The 23212-nt window shown below is 43.7% G+C and overlaps 2 protein-coding genes across 2 annotated transcripts in view; both read right to left on the reverse strand.

The window, feature by feature from the left end:
* Positions 1-2464, reverse strand: part of LOC109907844 (semaphorin-3ab-like) — a 29069-nt gene extending 26605 nt beyond the window's left edge. Inside the window, exon 1 of the mRNA XM_031794014.1 lies at positions 2013-2464. Coding sequence (XP_031649874.1) covers positions 2013-2148 — 136 coding nt within the window. The 5' untranslated portion in view covers positions 2149-2464. The remainder of the gene's footprint in view (positions 1-2012) is intronic.
* Positions 2465-17012: 14548 nt separating this feature from the next.
* Positions 17013-23121, reverse strand: rhoab (ras homolog gene family, member Ab). The gene is made up of 5 exons (XM_020506083.2): positions 22767-23121; positions 20719-20876; positions 19407-19527; positions 19001-19131; positions 17013-17835 (listed from the first exon to the last, which is right to left on the reverse strand). The coding sequence occupies exons 2-5, from the start codon at positions 20872-20874 to the stop codon at positions 17662-17664; spliced, it is 582 nt and encodes a 193-aa protein (XP_020361672.1). The 5' UTR covers positions 20875-20876; positions 22767-23121; the 3' UTR covers positions 17013-17661.
* Between the last annotated feature and the right edge of the window lie 91 nt (positions 23122-23212).

The following is a 23212-nucleotide window of genomic DNA, read 5'->3' on the forward strand; positions in this document are numbered from 1 at the left end:
GTGTGTGTGTGCGTGTGTCTGTCTTTGTGTCTGAGTCAGTCTACCTGTTCCTCTACACGGGCCCCATAGCTGAGTTGTCTGGCTCACGGTTCCCAGTGGGAAGACTTTGTGCGGTGTGCCACTAGAGAAATTAGGAAACTGGGGCCCGTTTCCTGTGGAAATGGGGTTATCACTTCACCAATTACAGTGCAATTAGAGAGGCAGGACTGGAGATGCCTGGGAAACAGACAAACACACACTCCCTGACATCTGGATTCTTTCACCACTCAACCAGGCACACGTGGATACCCTGCCCTTTGACCTTTCTGAATAAATACGTATTCATCATAATCAGATGTTTGGCAAAGGTAGCTCTCTGTCTGAGCATTACAGCACAGCTTTAGTTCAAGGCTGCAAAACCACCGTCTACCGTTGTCAAGGGTGTTGCCAGGAAGAAGGGGTACCAATTCTCGGGGCACCACCCTCACCCTCGGGTGACAGGGGAAAGTGTCCTCATCTTGAGACGATGGACTAACTTCCAATTTATGTCACAAATGTCTTGCGTTTATCATTCAACATGATAATGACCTTCCCAACATGGCCTCTCCAATCCCAACATGGCCTCTCCAATCACTGTACAGGGTAATGATGCATCCTCACGGGTCACGAGAGGAGCGGGTGAACTGTTAAAGGCAGCCGGGGCAAGGTGAGCGTCATCAAACGGCAACTCTATAACCCGGCTTGTGTGGGGTTCCCAATCATTCTACATGACTTAACAGCTGCCGTTGCTTCATTAGGATTTTATATGTGCCGCTATACATTTCACATAATTCGCAGCAGTAAAATGTCCTTTTTGTGTGTGGGAGGCAAGAACCCAATCCCCAGCTGTCATTTATCATTTGGGAAATGAGGGCTGGAGTCGACAAGCAACTGGAATAATTGAGCCGTTAGGATTTGGGGGGTAGCAGGCAGTTTAGTCCAGTGCTGGCTGGCAGATCCGACGCAGAGTTTGATTGAATAACTGGTATCATTTAGTCATTAAGGCAAGCTGGGTTGGAGAGAGAGAGAGAGAGAGAGAGAGAGAGAGAGGGACCAGGCGGCCAAGCTGATTGGGTAATCAGTCATGGTGGGGTTAAGACCAGCTCCCTCACACATGGACCTCCAGGATCTGATCTGGAATCAGGACCTAGTGGTGAATCTGACCCGTGAAGAGCAGAGGTTAAAGGGCAATAAAGGCATTCAGACATATAGCGAGGTCCAAAAGAGTTTCCAGTCCTTTTTTATGATTCTGGACTTTCTTTCTTCCGTACCTCTGATATTGAACTCCGCGTTGTGACGCTCATGTTCAAAAGCAGCCAGATGTAGCACTGAAATGGAGTCCCGCAAAGCAGAAGTGATGCAGGAAATGAAACGTCTGTCTGTGTTCAGACACCTTCGCTCTGACCGAACAAACTAAATCCAACTAGCTTCTCCCTGTGCACAAGTTCCCTTTATACTTTCTAGGTCACGTACATTTCAGCCTTGAATCGAATTGTTATATGTAACTCACATACGACTGATTAGACTATCACTCCCAACTGGGGGTTCGGGATTGTTGCATTCTCAGACATGAGCAGATGGAGCAGCTCAAATATCTCTCAATACTTACATTAGCACAGACTAAAGATCTTAACATACCTCTCTATTAGAAGACAGATAAATACACTGTCATAATCATTCCTTAAAAAATCAAGAAAAAAGCCTGCCCCTTCGATGACACACATGATCTTCGCACAATAATTGCACTCCGTCAATCATACGCAAACATCATCACACAAACATCCCATTCTCTCCTGCACTGTAGCTGATCCCTCACTGTGTAAGAAAGTGTCCTGGAACGAGGAAAGCAGTGAAAGGGACAGACGTTGAACTAGATAATACAATTAATAGATAACACAATGTGTGGGCAGACAGGAGAAATGTGAGCCACACTAACAAGAGACAGCAGGGCGTGTGGGGGAGAGAGAGAGAGAGAGAGAGGGGTTCTGTCTTACCTGAGTGAGTGAACTGCAGGCGCGGCAGGGAGGCTCTCCATGCCCCTGTCAGACTGCGCCCCAGGTGGGCTAGAAGGAACAAGGTCGCGAACCTCCACATGGTCTCACACACGCGCACACTCAAAGTCCCGAGCATATAGCACACACACTTCACGAGTAAGGCACCAGCAGGACACACGCTCACTTGTGTCTGTGTGTGGGCTCTGAAAAGCAAAGAGATTTAGTCCAACGAAACACACTACTCCCACTTGGCTTCAGCTCGACAGCTACAAAGATGTGTCTCCTCTCTTCTCTTCATGTGACTTGTCTCCTGTATCTCTCGCTCTCACTCTGTCTCTTCTCACTCTCGTCTCTTGGGTTTCTCCCCTCATTGAGTGTTGATTTCTCTCTCACTGTACTCTAATCTCGCTCTCTTTCTCTCTCGCTCCCTCTCCCTCTTTCAGTCCTCCTCTGTATAGGCAAGGAGGAGGAGGGGGAAGAGATCCCAAATCATTGCACCAGCCACACACACACACACACACACACACACACACACACACACACACTCCTTCTCTTTTTTTCACTGCTCCAGGAAAACCTACTTTAATAACTGGTAATAAGACAACTGCTGTGCGGGGCCTTTCATCTTATTTCCCGTCTCTCCCTCTCTCTCTCTCTCTCTCTCTGTCTCTTTCTCTCCCTCTCTCTCTCTCTCTCTCCGTCTCTCTCTCTCTGTCCGTCTTTCTCTCTCTCCCCCACCAAATACACACACAACTCTATTGCTCTTCATCTCCCCATACTAAAATGCTCAGCTTTTGAATAATTTATAGACTACAGTCGAACCCTTTCACAGTCTCTATAATGCTGACCTAATGTATCGCCTGCTAACAATAACATGAACGATTTAAAAAACTGTGACAGTCAAGTCAGATAATATATTAGGTATTCAGTGCCTTTGGAAAATATTCAGACCCCTTGACTTTTTCCACATTGTTACGTTACAGCCTTATTCTAAAATGTATTCAATTGTCCCCCCCTCTCAATCTACACACAATACCCCATAATGACAAAGCAATTTATGAAAGTGAATCACATTTACATAAGTATTTAGACTCTTTACTCAGTACTTTGTTGAAGCACCTTTGGCAGAGATTACAGCCTCGAGTCTTATTGGGTATGAAGCTACAACTTTGGCACACCTGTATTTGGGGAGTTTCTCCATTCTTCTCTGCAGATCCTCTCAAGCTCTGTCAGGTTGGATGGGGAGCGTTGCTGCACAGCTATCTTCAGGTCTCTCCAGAGATGTTCGATCGGGTTCAAGTCTGGGTTCTGGCTGGGCCACTCAAGGAAATTCAGAGACTTGTCCCAAAGCCACTCTTGAGTTGTCTTGGCTGTGTGCTTAGGGTAGTTGTTCTGTTGGAAGGTGAACCTTTGCCCCAGTCTGAGGTCCTGAGTGCTCTGGAGCAAGATTTCATCAAGGATCTCTCTGTACTTTGCTCCGTTCATCTTTGCCTCGATCCTGACTAATCTCCCAGTCCCTGTCGCTGAAAAACATACCCACAGCATGATGCTGCCACCACCATGCTTCACTGTAGGGATGGTATTGACCAGGTGATGAGTGGTGCCCGGTTTCCTCCAGATGTGACACTTGGCATTCAGGCCAAATAGTTCAATCTTGGTTTCATCAGACCAGAGAATCTTGTTTCTCATGGTCTGAGAGTATTTAGGTGCCTTTTGGCAAACTCCAAGCGGGCTGTCATGTGCCCTTTATTGGGAGTGGCTTCCATTTGGCCACTCTACCATGAAGGCCTGATTGGTGGAGTGCTGCAGAGATGGTTGTCCTTCTGGAAGGTTCTCCCATCTCAACAGAGGAACTCTGGAGCTCTGTCAGAGTGACCATCTGGTTTTTGGTCACCTTCCTGACCAAGACCCTTCTCCCCCGATTGCTCAGTTTGTCTGGGCGGCCAGCTCTAGGAAGAGTCTTGGTGGTTCCAAACTTCTTCCATTTACGATTGATGGAGGCCACTGTGTTCTTGGGGACCTTCAATGCTGCAGAAATCTTTTGGTACCCTTCCCCAGATCTGTGCCTCGACACAATCCTGTCTCGGAGCTCTACGGACAATTCCTTCCACCTCATGACATGATCTTTGCTCTAACATGCACTGTCAACTGTGGGACCTTATATAGACAGGTGTGCACCTTTCCAAATCAAGTCCAATCAATTGAATTTACCACAGGTGGAAACCAATCAAGTTGTAGAAACATCTCAATACACACCCGAGCCAACCCGGGTGTGTATTGACAGTAAATCAACTTTGGATTTGATTATTGTATCAGATCAAGAGAACGTCTGTCAGTCAGGAGTCTTAAATATTGGTTTATGTGATCATATGGTAACCTACTGTACCCGAAAGAAATCCAAAATGCTATTAGAGCCAGGTCATAAATACATGGTAGGTACGGTCTATGAAACAATACTCAAAAGGACATTTTGTAGAAGTACTTGGAATTTTGGATTGGCCTCATGTACTAAACTGTGATGATATTGATCAAGCTTGTTGATCAAGATATGTTTCTGTCTGCACTCGACTCTCTGGCTCCGATGAAACAAAGTTGTATCAAACAGCGGTCAGGGAAATGGATCACTTCCGAGATCTTAGACCTCGTAAGGAAAAGGGAATAGCTACCTGGCCAGATTCAGAAGGACAAATCTACAACAAGATTATGACGGTTATATTAACTGTAGAAACCAGGCAAGATACAAAATGGATAAGGTCAAATCCAAACACTATATAGACGCCGTTAATGACAGCTTACATCGGCCTTGTGAACTGTGGAAAATGTTAAAGGACATTGGCTCAAAAACTCCCCCATAAGGTAAAATCCTGTAGTATTGGCCTGGGTATTGAGGATGTTTTATGTTATGAACAGGCAAAGGTTGCAAATTATTTAAAAAACTTTTTTTTTTACCACTATAGCCTCATCTCTGGTTAAGAAGTAACCCACCTGCTCTGGACACTATGACCAGTCTTTCATTAACAACGTTTACCATAGCAAAGGTATCACAAATGATTTGTTTGAGCTGTGCATGGTAACAGAGGACAACGTTTCCAGTCTACAATGCTTAAGGAGCACAAACAAAGCAACTGGGCTGGATAACCTTCCTGCGAGATTCATAAAGGATAGTGCTTGTGTGTCACTGCTAAAATGATAACGCGTATTGTAAACCTTTCTCTTGGTAGTGGTACATTTCCCCAAGGATCTCAAAACAGCCCGGGTGGTTCCACTCAACAGGACGAGCAGTAAAACAAACGTAGGAAGCTACAGGCCTGCGTCGATCCTCAGCACCTTATCCAAAGTTGTTGTGAGATTCCTTTTTTTTTTATCAACTTGAGGGATACTTTCTCGAGCAAACAACTTCTTTATGATCTACAATCTGGCTTTAGAACAGCTCATTCCACTGATACTTCCTTATCCACCATTTTGACCACATTAAGCAGGAAAGTGAGGAGGGGAACTGTACAGGTATGGTCATGTTAGACTTGCAGAAAGCTTTTGACGCCATGATATTCTCCTGATGAAATGGAAATGGATGGGTCTAAATTATATAGCAGTGAATTGGTTTAGGTCTCATCTGACCAACAGAACACAAGTACAGTTGAAGTCTGAAGTTTAAATACACTTAGGTTGGAGTGATTAAAACATGTTTTTCAACCACTTCACAAATCTCTTGTTAACGAACTATAGTTTTGGCAAGTCGGTTAGGACATCTACTTTGTGCATGACACAAGTCATTTTTCCAACAATTGTAATTCACTGTATCACAATTCCAGTGGGTCAGAAGTTTACATACACTAAGTTGACTGTGCCTTTAAACAGCTTGGAAAATGCCAGAAAATTATGTCATGGCTTCTGATAGGCTAACTGACTTAATTTGAGTCAATTGGAGGTGTACCTGTGGATGTATTTCAAGGCCTACCTTCAACCTCAGTGCCTCTTTGCTTGATATCAAGGGAATATCAAAAGAAAGACCTCAGAAAAATAATTAGTGGCCTCCACAAGTCTGGGTCATCCTTGGGAGCAATTTCCAAACACCTGAAGGTACCACGTTCATCTGTACAAACAATAGTACGCAAGTATAAACACCATGGGACCACGCAGCCGTCATACCGCTCATGAAGAGACACGTTCTGTCTCCTATATCGACATTACCCGAAAGGCCGCTCAGCAAGGAAGAAGCCACTGCTCCAAAACTGCCATAAAAAAGCCAGACTACGGTTTGCAACTGCACATGGGGACAAAGATCGTACTTTTTGGAGAAATGTCCTCTGGTCTGATGAAACAAAAATAGAACTGTTTGGCCATAATGACCATCGTTATGTTTGGAGGAAAAAGGGGGAGGCTTACAAGCCGAAGAACACCATCCCCACCACAAGCCGAAGCATATGGGTAGCAGCATCATATTGTGGGGGTGCTTTGCTGCAAGCGGGACTGGTGCACTTCACAAAACAGGTGGCATCATGAGGCAGGAAAATTACGTGGATATATTGAAGCAACATCTCAAGACATCAGTCAGGACGTTAGGGTAGGGTTAGGGTAGGGTAGCCTAGTGGTTAGAGAGGTGGACTAGCAACCGAAGTTCAAATCCCGACCTAACAAGGTACAAATCTGTCGTTCTGCCCCTGAACAGGCAGTTAATATATATATATATATATATATATATATATATATATATATATATATATATATATATATAAAAAAGCTTGGTCGCAAATGGGTCTTCCAAATGGACAATGACACCAAGCATACTTCCAAAGATGTGACAAAATGGCTTAAGGACAACAAAGTCAAGGTATTGGAGTGACCATCACAAAGCCCTGACCTCAATCCTATAGAACATTTGTGAGCAGAACTGAAGAAGCGTATGCGAGCAAGGAGGCCTATAAACCTGACTCAGTTACACCAGCTCTGTCAGGAGGAATGGGACAAAATTCCCCCAACTTATTGTGGGAAGCTTGTGGAAGGCTACCCGAAATGTTTGACCCAAGTTAAACAATTTAAAGGCAATGCTACCAAATACTAATTGAGTGTACAGTATGTAAACTTCTGACCCACTGGGAATGTGATGAAAGAAATAAAAGCTGAAATAAATCATTCTCTTTACTATTATTCTGAAATTTCACATTCTTAAAATAAAGTGGTGATCCTAACTGACCTAAGACAGGAAATTTTTACTAGGATTAAATGTCAGGAATTGTGAAAAACTGAGTTTAAATGTATTTGGTTAAGGTGTATGTAAACTTCCGACATCAACTGTATGTAATGTTGGTGATGTTCTGTCAGAGGCCAAAGAAATATCCTGTGGAGTCCCGCAGGGATCAATTTTAGGGCCTCTCTTATTTATTATATACGTTAATGATATGCCAGATACAGTAAAGTGCAAACTCCTGCTTTATGCTGATGATTCAGCCATACTGGTATCAGGGAAGGATACAGTTTACATAGAGGAGGCCCTGAGTAAGGAATTGCATTTTGTTAGAGATTGGTTGTCTGACAACAAATTGTCACTACATTTGGGAAAAACGGAATCGATTTTGTTTGGAACAAAACGTAGACTGCTTAAGGCTGACAAGATAACGTTAATCTGTGCAGGCAAGGAGATTGATTCTAAAACAAGTGTATCTTACCTTGGTGTGTCCCCTAGATCAATCCCTTTATGGAGACCTGATTGCTGCTAAAAGTCTTTCTAAAATGGCAAATAAATTGAAATGTTTGTATCGTAACACTAGATATTTTAACATTAATGTTAAGAAACTGCTTGTCTCAACCTTGATTCAGTGTCATTTTGATTATGCCTGCTCTGCTTGGTATAGTTGGCTATCAAAAAAGCTGAAAAAAGAGAATGCCGGTCCTGCAAAATAATGTTATCAGGTATATGCTGAATATCATAGGGGTACAGGAGTTCCAGGAGATGGGCTTGCTGCCTTTGGAGTCCAGAGTGGACCAAATTAAACTTAATAATATGTTTAACATCTTAAATAATCATGCCCCAGGTTACATGAAAAACCACATTGACATGGTCTATAACCAACACAGTCACAATACCAGACCTGGTGTTATGTCTTGTAAAATCTCAAGAGTAAACAGTACTGCGAGGAACATGTTTTTCCCATACGGGCATTTGTCTGTGGAATAGCCTTCCCTTTGAGATCAAGCAAAGAAAAATGTAAAAATAGCTTTAAAAAGCAGGCAAAGGTTTTCATTTGGACAAGGTTGTCTGAGTAAGAGAAACCACTCCACTGCCCATTGTACTGCTTGGTCAGGTGTTTCATTTGGACAAGGTTGTCTGAGTAAGAGAAACCACTCCACTGCCCATTGTACTGCTTGGTCAGGTGTTTCATTTGGACAAAGTTGTCTGAGTAAAAGAAACCACTCCACTGCCCCTTGTACTGCTTGGTCAGGTGTTTCATTTTTTTTTATTATGATGTGAAATTAATAGATTGTTTTAATGTGAAATGAATATGGATGATTTTTAAGGTTAGGGAGAAGTGCAGTGAATAGTGCAACTTTACAGGATGTCAATATAAATGAATGTATTTATGGTTGTTTGTCATTTTGTCTGGCCTTTTAAATCATTATATGTGTCATTGTTTTTACCATCGAGGACCACTTTGGAAACAAGCGTTTTAATTAATACTTTCAAGTGATATCCTCTGGGTCCACATTATACATTTGTTGTATATGTCTGTTACCCAAAATGAATTCAATTCAATTCAATGGAAACAGGATACAATTTCGAGTCTCACAGCAAAAGATCAGAATACTTATGTAAATGGGGTAATTCTGTTTTTTATTTGTAATAAATTTGCTAAACTTTCTAAAAACCTGTTTTCACTTTGTCATTATGGGGTATTGTGTGTAGATTGATGAGGTTTTAATTTGTTTTATTTAATCATTTCTAGAATAAGGCTGAACCGTAAAAAATAATGTGGGAAAAGTGAAGGGGCCTGAATACTTTCCGAATGCACTGTAGGTCTACCACAGCCAATAGCTAATCAAAATAACTGTTGGTGTCTTGAAGACACAAGGAGAAATACTCACTTATATGTGTATTAAAGTAGTCCAACGTGTATAATTAATGGACATTTTTGTAGGGGTTGATGCATTTTTTTGTTAGGGTAAATCAAGTTAGCATTTTCTAAGTGGAAATTTATAAACTTCAGGTTTAAATGTTTTTTTTAAATACACTACAAGTTTGCCTTTCCTGCTGTAAAGGGAAATTCTCAGAAGCAAAAGAATGATCAAATGATGATCCTACAGCTGCATAGCGGTACAGTGAGCTACAAAAGTATTGGGACAGTGACACATTTTTTGTTGTTTTGGCTCCGTACTCCAGCACGTTGGATTTGAAATAATACATGACTATGAGGTTAAAGTGCAAATTGTCAGCATTAATTTGAGGGTTGTTCATACTGGGTGAACCGTTTAGAAACTACAACACCTTTTGTACATAGTCCCCCCCATTTTAGAGGACCAAAAGTATTCAAGTAGTCCAAAGTGTAGTATTTGGATTGTGTGAAAAATGTATTGTGTTATTTTGGACACAAATAAGAATAGAATGTTTCTAAACACTACTACATTCATGTGGATGCTACCATGATTACGGATAGTTCTGGATGAATCGTGAATAATAATGAGTGAAAAAGTTACAGACGCACAAATATCCTACCCCCTTGTTATTGTAACGGTGAGAGGTTTACATGTTTTGGGAGTATGATATTTATGCGTCTGTAACTGTGCTGCCCTCTCATGACTACTAATGGGTACAGCCTTGAGAATGAACACAGCCTCCATTTTCCCTTTACCTGTTTTGATTTATTACAAAGAAAATGTTTCAAAGTTAAATCAGGAAAACTGAAATGGCATGATTTTTTTGGGGTTGAGTTGGCATCATCATCTAGCAAGGGTGGTTGACCTGCTAGCATATCTATTTAAGATATTAGTAGTATTGTTCATATGAATTCCTTTATGAGTGAGTTTTTTGACCTGCTTAAATACTATTCGGTCATGATTGTCAATGATGTAACAGGAAGGCATGATGTGGAATGGATAGAGCAATCTAAATACTATGTTCATGGTTTGCTGATGATGTCACAAAACATAATGCCATAGTTGTCATGGGGAAAGAACCTAAAGAATTAGAATGCAAGAGCTTTGATAGTGGGGTAACAGACAGAGACAGACAGTTGAGTGGCGGATTTTGGTGAGTAGACATAGTTATATTTATCAAAATGATCTGTGTGACCATAGACTGTAGAAGTGTCGTAATTGCAACTTTCTGACTCCAAAGTATAAATGCAATTGTAAAATGTAAAAAGACACTGGGTACGCCATGGGTAAAAAAAGAAGAGGTTCAAATGGGTGTTTTTATGAATAGGCCCATGGTTCTAGTAAATAATGGAAATTGGTAGAAGCGATCAGTGTGGGTGTGGCCATGAGGGTCAAGTTTTAGGATTAGAGGTGACGGTAACCATGGAAATAGAATGAATAGAAAGGTCACCCCCTTTCAAGTCAATGGCCATTTCTCAATTGAATTTGCTAAACTCCTGTGTCCTCTCTCCTCCATCCTCTCTTGCCTCCTTTTGAAAAAGATCAAAGGCAATCTAGGAGAGGCGACGGGGAGAGGGAACGTGGATGAAAATGCCCTTGTATGAAATGAGACGGTCCTCCACTCGCACATCATCAGGCAAATTAGGTTTACTGGGGTGGATCCCAAAATAAATGTGTAAAGTGATGAAAAATAAAGTGATGAGTTAGTTGTGCAAGACATTTCATAGTATTATTTTACGTAGGAAGAAGCACATTGTTTTAAAACATGTGCATGCATTTCTCCTCTGACAAAAAAAAAGCTGAATCAAAGAGGGTGTGGCAGATTTCAAAACTCTTCCACGAAGGACTCAGGTAGGATAGCCTACACATGACTATCTCGATGAATGGTGGCTATCAAGAAGGGAAGGACACTCTTCCGTTCGACCTATTAACGAATTGACATTTCCTCTGAGATTTAAAACACTATTTTCTATGAACAGAAAGTGGATTTCTATGTTTTACAGAATTAAGAATGGCAGATAAAGTGAACAATCTTGACCCGTGGGTCAAAGGTCAAAATGTATTTAAGAACGGACCCGTAAGAACAAAGACCATCACTGCAAAGCTGAGGTGCAAGTGTAACGACTTGCTGCACAAAGAATTGGAGAGGTGTGAGTAGAGAGCGAGCGAGGTAGAGCGCTTGAGAGACGAACTCTGTCAAATGGAGGAGGAACGAGAAGGAGAGAGAGTGCATGAGGCCAGGAGAAGCCTAACTGAAAGGTGCAAGAGAAGGATCCAGAGAGAGGTGGAGAGAAGAGAGGAGTTAGAGGACGAGAGAGAGAGAGAGAGATGACGAAAGAAAAGGAGACCCAGAGAAAAATGGCAAGGAAGATGGAGATAGTTCTAAGGGAGAAGATCGAGTTTGGAGACAGAGAAACGCTTCAGGGGAGACAGAGAGCAAGAAGGATGCAGAGATGGAGGAATTCAAAACTCTTCGGCCGGGAAGACCAGAACATGAAAGGCTACGACTATCAGCTCAGAATGACTACGATGGACAAAGCCTCTCGGAAGAAACAGCAGCAGTTTGATAGAATGAGACCGTAGCAGGTGAGGCAGATATTATGATAGGATTATCATTAGCAGCAGCTGTTGTACAGTAGTAGTAGATGGTAGTTGTAGCATTGTGATAGTTAATAAAGCGTGTAAAACATATTTACAGAAACAGAGTGGGATCATGAGAAGCCCTGAATCAGAGAGAGTTGCCGGTAGAGGATGGTGAGATGGGCCAGGAGGACACGGAGAAACAGGCAGAGAAGGGAAGCCGTCAGATGCGAAACGGCAGGCTTATTTCTTTAAATTGTGATGCTGTTATTATAGCTTGAGAATAGTAGCTGAGTTAACAGCTCAGCTGTAGAGTCCAAGAGTGTCCTTGTGTAATTACTCAGTGTTCGCATTCAAAGGACAAAGAGAGGAGAGAGAGAGAGCGCTGGAGAAGGAAAGGGAGAGAAAGAAGAAGCTGGCTCTAAGAAGGAACGACGGGCAGAAGAGCTGAGGCTTTGGAGAAAGAGGCAGAGGAGGAGGAGGAGAGAGAGGTAAGGAAGAGCAGAGGCATCATGAGGTGGAAAACCAGTGGGATGAGAGACTGAGGGAGACCATTGTAATGACCGAGGGAGAGACCCACTTGACCGTGAAACAGCAGGATAGATTGAGGGAGTTCAACAGACTCAGAGAGATGGAGAGTCTTACCAACCTGGACAAAAACAGGTTTGTATGTATTGTCTGTATATGTTTGGATTTGTCCGTGTGTATGCTTGATGATGATGTTTAATAAAGTCATTGTCTTATCTGGCAGAAGATGGCAGAGGATAGAACAGTTGGAGAGGAAAGGCGACAGAGGAGGGAGAAAACCTGGGAAGGGATGTATCTGGAGAAGGCGCAGAATAAGGTGCAGAATGAGAACAAGAAGTGGGAGCCGGCTGTGGCTGTTCCCATGTCCAGGTTCATTGTCTGCAAGGGAAGGTCTCAGGCCGACCTCACATCTGACTCTTGGCTCCAGACCCATAATGACCCAGCTCTAGAGTCCAACCAAAATCCCGAGCCCAGCCAAGCTCCAGAGGCCACGATGGCTGCTGCTGAGGCCCAATGTTAAGTACTGTGGTTTACAGGGGACGGATCATTCCCCTTGAAGAGCTCCGAGAGGCTAAGCAGCGGCTCCTCCAGGAGGCTGGGGACACTGAATTCCAGGCCGAGGCCAAATCCTACGAAACTCAATGCAGGAACTACATTGACCAGCTAAATAGGAACTCAAAGTCCTTCCTAGTGATAGAGGAGGAAGAGAGAGTCCGGTGGCAGGGAGAGCACCAGCCTCAGTGGTGAGACTAAGAAGATGGAGGCACGTGCCAATGAGGAGGAGGGGAAGGACCTCAGAGAGGAAAGAAGGAAGTGAAGGGCCCAATAAGGAGAAGGGCAATGAAGGAAGGTGATTCGCTGGGTGAACGAAAAGGTTAAAGACCGCAACCAGAAGAAGTGTGAGCAAACCTATTACAACGAGGAGCAGAATGGGGTACTAGGGCATGACATCACCCACACAGAGCAGGAGCAAATTAACTGGGCAAAGCTGCTGAAGGCTGAACAGAAGAGGCAGATGCTGGAGGACCGCTGGACAGGGAGGAGAGGGAACAGAAGAGGCAGACGCTGGAGGACCGCTGGACAGGGAGGAGAGGTAACAGAAGAGGCAGACGCTGGAGGACCGCTGGACAGGGAGGAGAGGGAACAGAAGAGGCAGACGCTGGAGGACCGCTGGAGTGGGAGGAGAGGGAACAGAAGAGGCAGACGCTGGAGGACCGCTGGGGTGGGAGGAGAGGGAACAGAAGAGGCAGACGCTGGAGGACCGCTGGAGTGGGAGGAGAGGGAACAGAAGAGGCAGACGCTGGAGGACCGCTGGAGTGGGAGGAGAGGGAACAGAAGAGGCAGACGCTGGAGGACCGCTGGAGTGAGAGGAGAGGGAACAGAAGAGGCAGACGCTGGAGGACCGCTGGAGTGGGAGGAGAGGGAACAGAAGAGGCAGACGCTGGAGTGGGAGGAGAGGGAACAGAAGAGACAGACGCTGGAGGACCGCTGGAGTGGGAGGAGAGGGAACAGAAGAGGCAGACGCTGGAGGACCGCTGGGGTGGGAGGAGAGGGAACAGAAGAGGCAGACGCTGGAGGACCGCTGGAGTGGGAGGAGAGGGAACAGAAGAGGCAGACGCTGGAGGACCGCTGGACAGGGTGGGAGAAGGAGAGAGCTTAGAAGAAAGAGGAAAATGGCCAGGGTGGGCATCCCGGGTGGCGCAGTGGCTCTGTCGTAACCAGCCACCGGGAGGTCCGTGGAGCGACGCACGATTGGCCTAGCGTCGTCTGGGTTAGGGAGGGCTTGGCCCTTTAGTTAGTCCTTGTCTCATCGCGCACTAGCGACTCCTGTGGCGGGCCCGGGCGCAGTGCGCGCTAACTAAGGTTGCCAGGTGCACTGTGTTTCCTCCGACACATTGGTGCGGCTGGTTGGATGCGCGCTGTGTTAAGAAGCAGTGAGGCTTGGTTGGGTTTGTGTATCGGAGGACGCATGACTTTCAACCTTCGTCTCTCCCGAGCCCGTACGGAAGTTGTAGCGATGAGACAACAATTGGATACCATGAAATTGGGGAGAAAAAGGGGTCAAATTTATTTAAAAAAAATATATATAAAAAAAGAAAATGGCCAGGGTAAATATTGAGCTGAGCTGAAAGGACGAGTAAAATGAGGGGAGGTGTTTTTAGTATTTGAGATGAAGGTCAAAGTTTTCTGTACATCACTTGTATGACCCAAGCACAAGGACACAATTGATATTTTGCTTTAATTAACCAGGCTAACACTCATTTGCCCTTTTCTGACCTGTTGTCCTTGTGCTTGGAGACTCTTATGGAATTCAACTCCAGACCACCTCCCCCACCACATGACCTTTCGTTTATTTCCTCGTTTGTTTCTCCTCTACTATCTTCTTCTTACTACTTAGTAGTAGTACTTCTAACTATGGTTTCTAAGAAGTATTGCTCATTTGTGGCTAATGAAAGTCAATATAGCTAAGTGTATTGTTTCTTTGTCTTTTTGAGAAGCCAATTAACCAGACCTATTAATATTGTCACATCTTACGGTAGAATAGCATACAATCAATTGCCAAATTGACCTCATGGTAGGGCAGAAGGAATTATGCATTTTAAATGCTAGGCTTTTGGTTGTCGACTACGTATGTCCTTTTTCATAATCATAGGGCTTTGGCGCCACCATGTGGCTCAGACGACCCAGTGGCCAACCCCATTTGAGCCAAAGTGCAACTACATTAATTTACCGAAGGGCGTCGCTGTAAGAATGCAAGTGGAAAATGAGAAAAGCGTTGCAAGACCGTCATGTCCCAAAACCACCCCCTATTCATGCACTCGTAGATAAAGAAATGGGTGACTGTGAACTAATTGTCTTGGGACTGGGCAGTGGGCACAGGATTTGCATTATCTTGGCTTCGTGGTTGCACGAGATTGGTTTGCACGAGATTGGTGACAATAAGGGATCACCGTCTTTTACCCATGTCCCTCACCTGTGGAGTTCAAAATCATTTACAATAATAATAAGTCATAACATGCTAATCGATCATAAAACCATTCAAATGTACCTACTGATGGCAAATGTAATTTTGTCTTGTGCTGAACTTAATTTTGAAGCATTTGACATGTTAGTCGTTTCGCGGACGCTGTTATCCAGAGCGATTTACAGTAGTTATGCTTGTTTACCTATCTTGTTACCTGCGCTGGTGGACAAAGGACAATTCAGTGTCGAACAAGAATGTCGCAAATCAAGGCCACGTCGTTATCTTTTTTCTTTACAACCCTTTGGAATGGGTTATGGGTGAAACGTGTTATCAGACTTGTAGGCAGTATGCGTTATAGGGCTAGGTCTACTACATTCTAGGAATGTGAAATGGAATTTGCAGAGGGATGATAGCACTAGGTCAACAGAACAACGCTCGAGTCAATTGTGTGTGTGAGATAGACTGTCTAGAATGCACACTGATGTGATGGGTTATCTGATCAAGTGTTGCAATTTCTAATCTAGTTTTACTGTTATTATAGGGTGTAGCATATGTCAAGGCCAGAAAGACCAACCTATTAGGTAAAAACAAGCCTAGACATCCGGATCCTTTTTTTTGTAACGGCTGAGTCATTTGAGTCATTTGTGGGTTGACAGACTGGAGGTGACTTCGATACACTGTGGGTACGGACCATCGTCTTGGCTTTCCAGAAGCAACAAAGTGTCATAAAAAATAGTTCAGACCAAAAAACCTGAACATGGGTATGGTGTTTTTCATCTGGGCGAGTCCAAAACATTTTGGCGCCGATGAATCACTGCAAGGCAATCCGTGTCGTTTCGGAAATATATTAAACACTGTGCAGGTCGAGCAGCCACTCACAGCAGATAGGCCTATACTCGTCGTTTAACCCGCCTCCAAACTACTCCTCCCCCTCATTGGGCGGCCCAGAGAAAGATGAGCTCATATTGGTTAAAAATAGTTTCACTCTTTGAGGCTAAAAATAGCCCAGTATATAAAGCCCCAGTTTGACTCTACAGTGCGCTACTACCAAGCTGGCCTCGGTCGGTGGAGGCTGAGATGAGAGAACAGACCGAGAATGACTAGGCGGCAACGGAGGCTTTTTCAGCTCTAGCCTCATGGCCACGGCTCCTCTCAAGGCTTGCACAAGAAAGAGCGAAGCTGTGCAATACATCAGCCTTTCTCGAGATGGGTGTTTGGGTGTAACCGGCTGAGGGTGGGGGCTCGGTGACGGGTTTCCTTCCTTTTTTAGCAGCCGTGTCAGATTTTGCTGCCTCAAATGGTTATCCGTTGTTTTTTCAGTTGCAGTCTTGACAGCAGACAAATATTGAAGCTCCGCAAACAGAATGACTCGTCTCAAACCTGGCACGAAATATTCTGTGCCAGCTATGAAGTTGTAATTTATTAGCCAATTGTCACAATGTAAGGGGCTAGAAGCTTGACCTTCTTACAAACAGCATAATTGATTAATATTCGACAAGAATGTAATTGTATGTAAAAATATATTTTAACTTGGAATCCTTATTGACCCCAAGCGTATGCCCCCAAAAATTTGCCAACTCAGATTTGGACTGGTCACCACTGAGTCTGGGCACTCCAGGTTTCTTCTTTCTAGGCTAGGGAGTTTTTCCTGACCACTGTGCTTCTGCATTGCTTGCTCTTATGGGTATCTGTTAAGCGTTTTGTAACAACCACTGATCTAAAAAGGGCTTTGTCAAATAAATTAAGATTGTTATCAGGTGGTTCTGAACCTTTAACATCTCAGAAAAACATCCTCACTAGTGCAGTCATTCAATTCCCACCACAAAAAAAAAAGGAAATGGGTTAAAGAATGTAATTTATTACACAATGTAACTAAGGCTAGTTTAAAAATACAGTTTCCAGTTATGTACGTGTGTACATATGAATATACCCATGCCTTATATTTACAGATTTGCATACATCATGTTTTCCTGTTTATTTGTTTCAACACTTACTTTACGGTTTCACATCCAAAAACTAAGAATGATTTGTACATAACAGAGACTACAATTTAAAGCAGTTATCAGCCCTGTTTGTGTTCCAAACAAACTGAAAGCAGCCAACACAGAGTCCAGGCAGGCAGAGCACTTAACTGGCAGTCCCGAGGCCAGCCCTTCTCCCGACAGGCCCAACAACAGCATTTGGAAGGTGAAAGATTTCAAGGTATAGCATTTTAAAACAAAAAGCAGTCCCGGGTTCTCCCCTCACCTCCAATTTAAATACTGATAAATGTTTTCCATGACTTTTTAAAAATGAGTAAAAAAAAAAATAGCTAGAAAAAAAAAACCTACGTTCAGGGATCATCTCCCAAAGCAAGGAGACAAGCTCCAGCGGCCGGCGAGTGTGAGGGGGGTGGAGGAGGGGGTCAGGGATTTGGTGGGATGTAAACGGGTGCTTCTCCAACCACACACTTGCCAGAGCCCCTGGTACATGGTCCTGTCATGCACTCTACAGCAGGAGACATTTATTGCTCTTCTTGCCCCTCCGGGCCTGTAGCGCCGCCCTGGTGGCCATCTCAAACACCTCCCGCACCCCATCCTTCGACTTGGCTGAGCACTCCATGTAGCCGAACGCTCCAATCCTGTTGGCCATGTCGCGGCCCTCCTCTGGCTTCACTGGCTCCTACAGAGAGAGTTAAGAGACACTGTCAGGACAACCAATACACTGACCATATAACGGGGAAAGAGTGATACAGCTGAATGGCATATGCCAGGGATGGAAAAGGCCGTCATTGTAAATAAGAAACGGTTCTAAATGACTTGGCTAGTTCCATAAAAAGGTCAAATAAAAAAGTATATAAAATAAACTGGCAGCCAGTGGGCCCTTTTTAAGGCATTCGTATCAATTTAAGGCCCTTGTATCAATTGTCTGATTCTCTGTAATAATGGTATGGGAATAACAATGCATTTTATTTTGAAAGTGGTTTCTTGCATCAAACATTTTCAGTCACCTTGTCTGAAGGACAAGTGGATAAACAGGTTAATGTCAAGCCCTGCATAATCTTTTCGAAAGTCTCATGGAATGTCGACCTACATTGAACACCACACATTGGCTGCTACTGTAGACTGAATAGCTATTTCCATGTTTAAATGTTATGGGTTGTATTTTCTTATATTGTTTTTTTGCTGGAAGTTGCACTTCATTTTTTACGTTTAAGTTTGCGCTCAGCAAACCAGTGCCGGAAAGAATTTGAGGGAACATTGACGGGTGCCCACATAGATTTCTTTAGTCTCACTCAGATATCATATTAAAAACTACAAACAATTATTTCCACAATGTGGCAAAATGTGTAGAATTGTAGGAAATTGGCTCTAAAAAACTGACACTTTTCCACCTTCACCTCGTGGCAAAACAAGCAGAATAAATTACATTTGTTATAAAATTGCTACGTCGTCTTCACCCTATGGCAAAGTTTCAAGTAACAGCAAACCTGCTTTAAACGGCAACATTGTTCTCTATACCCCATGACAAAATGTGTAGAATTGCATGAAATTAACTCAAACTTCAACAATGTCTCCTGCTGTCAAGAGAGGGGGGGCACTAATATGTTTTGCTCACTATGTGGGAGGGATGGATGTGGGTACACAGACCCCCCCGAGCAACTGCGGTCCCTCAAGAGGAGTTCAGATTTTGTGGCCCCCACACCCATCAAAGTTGCCCATTCCTGGTCTAGACCTAGGGCAAGTTCCCCAAAAGCTTTGTGGCCAATGTGGAACTTCTCAACCCAGTTCGTTTATCGTCTGAAGAGTTGGTGTAGATGGGAAACATTGGTGTTCTTTCTACGTGCCTGTTTCATCTTGGCCAACTCGCGACGTGTGTGTTCATCATTGCGCAGGTCCTTCTTGTTGCCTACGAGGATGATGGGAACGTTGGGACAGAAGTGTTTGACCTCGGGAGTCCATTTCTCTGGAATGTTCTCTGTAAAAGAGCAAAAGGTTGGGGGGGGGGGGGGGGGGGGTCAGACAGGCACACGTGCCAATGCCCCAGTGCAGTAGGCCAGCTGTAGGTAGTGTACAGTACAGAAGGTTGGAGAGAAGAGCTATTGCTGTCTTATGCTTGTGTCTGAGTGAGAACTTCACTAGCCAGAATGGGCTGAACAAACCACCTCTATTCTAGCAATGGCAATAAAAGGAAACTGTGTGCTGATGATGGTAAGACAGAGGGCAAGTCTGAGTGTGTGTGTGTGACCTCACCCAAACTGTCTGGGCTGTCAATGGAGAAGCACATGAGGATGACGTCAGTGTCAGGGTAGGAGAGGGGGCGAAGCCTGTCGTAGTCCTCTTGGCCAGCTGTATCCCACAGAGCCAGCTCCACCTAGTACAGAGTAGACAACCACCACTGGTAATCCACATAGGGCTAGACGTGCAACAACAACAAACATCTCTATACCGTTGAGGATTGTGATACTTTATGGACTTGCTATACAATATACATATGGAACTACAATATGTATCAAACCGGGACCTTGTTTTGAAACCACAATCCAATATATCTATTATTCATCTTAGAAGACTGCCCATTTCAAAACTATTTCCTATTTAGTCCCTACTGGACAAGGTGTTCATGCGGATGGATGGCAGCTGTTAGTGTTCATGTGGATGGATGGCAGCTGTTAGTGTTCATGTGGATGGATGGCAGCTGTTAGTGTTCATGTGGATGGATGGCAGCTGCTAGTGTTCATGTGAATGGATGGCAGCTGTTAGTGTTCATGTGAATGGATGGCAGCTGTTCTAGTGAACCAACAGAAATAAACCATAGATGTGCCATCTATAATAAAGAGAGTCAAGTGTAAATTCAACAGTTAATGAGGTCTGCCTACTGCAGACTTTCGTGGACATACAGACATTGTTTGGAAAAACTGGATATTGGTTTTAGAGGTAGGTCAACTTCAATGACTAATGAACAAGAGGACAACGCCAGAAAAACAACACTTTGAAAATGGATAACTGGACATTTCATGAAGGCATTCATCACTGACACACTAAAGGGAAAAAATAAAATTCACTACCAAGGGTAAGCGGGGAAAGCAAATTAGAGCAAGACACTTCTACGAGTATGACACATGAAGTGGAATTAATTTAACCAATAAAAACTAGGCTAGACGTCCCAGATTTCTGGTCAAAGCATTTTGAGGACAGGACACCTGGGTTTATAACCCCATCGGACCTCTATCTAATAAAGTGCCATAAGATCTTACATTACAGCTTTAGATTACATATGCATTACATTCTTCAGGAGCATATGCTGCACCTAATATGTTTTTATTACTTGGTCAACTGAATAAACATGTGCCATGCCATTATACCCATCTGCCTCCTAAATTCAGCTCAATCCTAACCAGCCGATACCACGACAGCCAAGACCAGCAATGCCACCGTTGAAACACGCCAACACTGAAACCACCCCTGAAAACCTGCTAGCAATTAGGCCTATGCATTCCACCTAACCTGGTTTACACATTCAACTGAGAAATAGACAGCGTGTGGTTGCATCTGTATGCATTACCTGCTTGCTGTCCACCTCGATGTCAGCCACATAGTTCTCAAAGACAGTGGGTACGTAGACCTCGGGGAACTGGTCTTTGCTGAAGACTATCAACAGACAGGTCTTCCCACAGGCACCATCTCCCACGATCACCAGCTTCTTACGAATCGCCGCCATGCCTGAGGAGAGAAGACGCATGAAGAAACACAAGAAAGATAACAGCCTCATATTGAACAGGGTTTCACAACGTCCGTGGCCTCATAGGATCAGTGCGATTGATTGACTGGACTCTTCAACACTATTGTGGGGAAAGCAAAGCTTACAGCCAAACTTGTATTCTTGAATGACCCCCCAGAGGAAAAACACAGGGTTCAGCACCAGCAGAGGTTAAGGGATAGTTTACGCTTATATTTAACCCGCTGGTTGTCTGTCAGTGTCCTACAATTCCCTGCCTGGGCAGAGATCAACAACCAATGTTAACCAACCAGGCTGTTGATTCAGAACAAACTGCAGATGTGGTGTATACCCTACACCGTAAGCTGGTAATCCCCACTAATAACCGTTGAGTGAGTTTCCTCATGTAAATATGTGTGCAAGGAGGAGGGAGAGAGAATGATGCCGTCTATTTAGTTATTGGATTGATGCTCGGGTGAAACTAATTGTTGAATGTTAGGATCACAAGTCAGGACCCTGAATGAATGGTGCACTCAAGGTGGAAAACATGTCACTCAGTCTAAGATACATGGGACGTGTGGCCCACATGTATACACCACACAGAACGTAGTGCAACTGCCCCTGCAACTCAATGCTGCAACGCAAATAGAGTGTTCCATTGGAAATTAATGTACTTCTGGTGTACCAAAACGCAATTACACTGTCGAGGCGTTAGCTTCTACCACGGCATGGTGTCCACAGGGTTGGTAGTCAAATGACGGTTTGACAGAAATGGTAGCAGAATGTTGAACTTTTCTTTCACCCGTATCCAGATACTGCTGCATAGCTACCATTTTGCGCAATAACACCGTTGGTGTGATCGAGGGGTAAGTATTTATGTCACGCAGTATCGTAGCGATCAGTGATGTCCCCATTAACCGCATGAGCAGTGCAATGAAGTTCCTCACATGCAAGACAGAATCAGAAACCGTAATGCAGATTTGAGTTTATTGGCTGACCAGACCTCAACTCCGACTATTTAGGATGGACAATAATTTTAAGTAGCTAACATTAGCTACTAAAGCTAAGTACATTTGCCTATAGGGTGGGTCATTAAAATGTTCAGTAAGATGGCGTCAAGACATCAACAGATCGTCACATTCCAAACAAACTCCCTTCGCTAGCTCTCCACCCGCTAAACAGTCTCTGGTCACTGAAGTTAAAATTTTAAAAAATGAAATACAAAAAGAGGTCGTTAGAGACCAACGCTAATACTTGCAATGTATGGGCCAAGCTGAGCCACCCAATCAGATCTAAACAAATGGGGTTTGATAGCTAACAGTCATAACTAGCTAAGAAGAGTAGCTACCGTAGCTAGCCAATGTTAGAACCCGCTTACAGGATTGCACGTAAAATAAAAACACAAAAAACAGCCACAAGTAGTTAACTACTTGACAGTTAATATAGCTAACTGATCAGAATATTGTCGTGTTGATGATCGATAACGTTCGAGTTTGGCTAGTTTACCACTGGTCAAGTTAGTTAGCTAACGTAATTGTTACATTAACTAGCAACAAACTGACACGCCGGTTTGTTTGAAATACTGACTCGTTACTGCTAGCTGTACCAAGTTAACTTCTGTGGATGCGTTAACTACATGGGCGTGATTCAGCGATTCAATTCATATGGGGATAAAAACTTTGTGATAAAACAATGGAGCTTAGTTGTCAACAGTGTTGGCTAACTAGCCAGTTAGCTGTCAGTGCGGAAGCTATCGAGGACTCCTCCGCTCGATTGGAAAAGCGAGACAGACGACGGTAAGGGACAACTTTCTAACAATTTATCCGATAATTACACTTCACCAATGTTGTCATATAAAACTTTTATTGCGATAAGTGATTCAAAAGTAGTTTTACCTGTTGTTTAGATGGCTAGTAGTCGTTTTCCCAGGGCAATGGTGCTTCGTCGATAACCCTCGTTTCAATCCGATACAATGAATTACTTCGCGTGTACGCGCTAGGGGGGAGGGGTGGCGGAAACGAGCGTGAGCCACGCCTGCGCGTGCACGTTGCATGAGTAAAGTATTTCTGCCTTTAACGTATCTCCGTTTGAGATTCGGTTTCGATCAGCATCCAACAGTTGATATTGTTGATATAAAAGCTAGCTAAGTGCATTCAGAAACATTTTCACACCAAAAAGGATGCAAGAAAGGAACCAAGAAGTGACTAACTACTATTCTGCCAGCAGCATAAACGAGGACGTCACTTTTGTATGGTAATCACTAAACCTTCAAAATAAAAGCCTGCATTTCTAAACATTGCAATATTGATAACTAATTCAAATGATATAATTTTTACCAATG

Source organism: Oncorhynchus kisutch, linkage group LG17 (genome assembly GCF_002021735.2).
Source record: "Oncorhynchus kisutch isolate 150728-3 linkage group LG17, Okis_V2, whole genome shotgun sequence".
In the NCBI taxonomy this organism is placed as follows: Eukaryota; Metazoa; Chordata; class Actinopteri; order Salmoniformes; family Salmonidae; genus Oncorhynchus; species Oncorhynchus kisutch.

Excerpts from the sequence above, each read along its gene's own strand:
- rhoab (XM_020506083.2), bottom strand. The coding sequence starts at position 20,874 with ATGGCGGCGATTCGTAAGAAGCTGGTGATCGTGGGAGATGGTGCCTGT. Across the intron at positions 19,528-20,718 it reads TCGAGGTGGACAGCAAGCAG|GTGGAGCTGGCTCTGTGGGA; the intron begins GTAATGCATACA and ends ACTCTGTACTAG. Across the intron at positions 17,836-19,000 it reads AGTTGGCCAAGATGAAACAG|GAGCCAGTGAAGCCAGAGGA; the intron begins GCACGTAGAAAG and ends CTCTCTCTGTAG.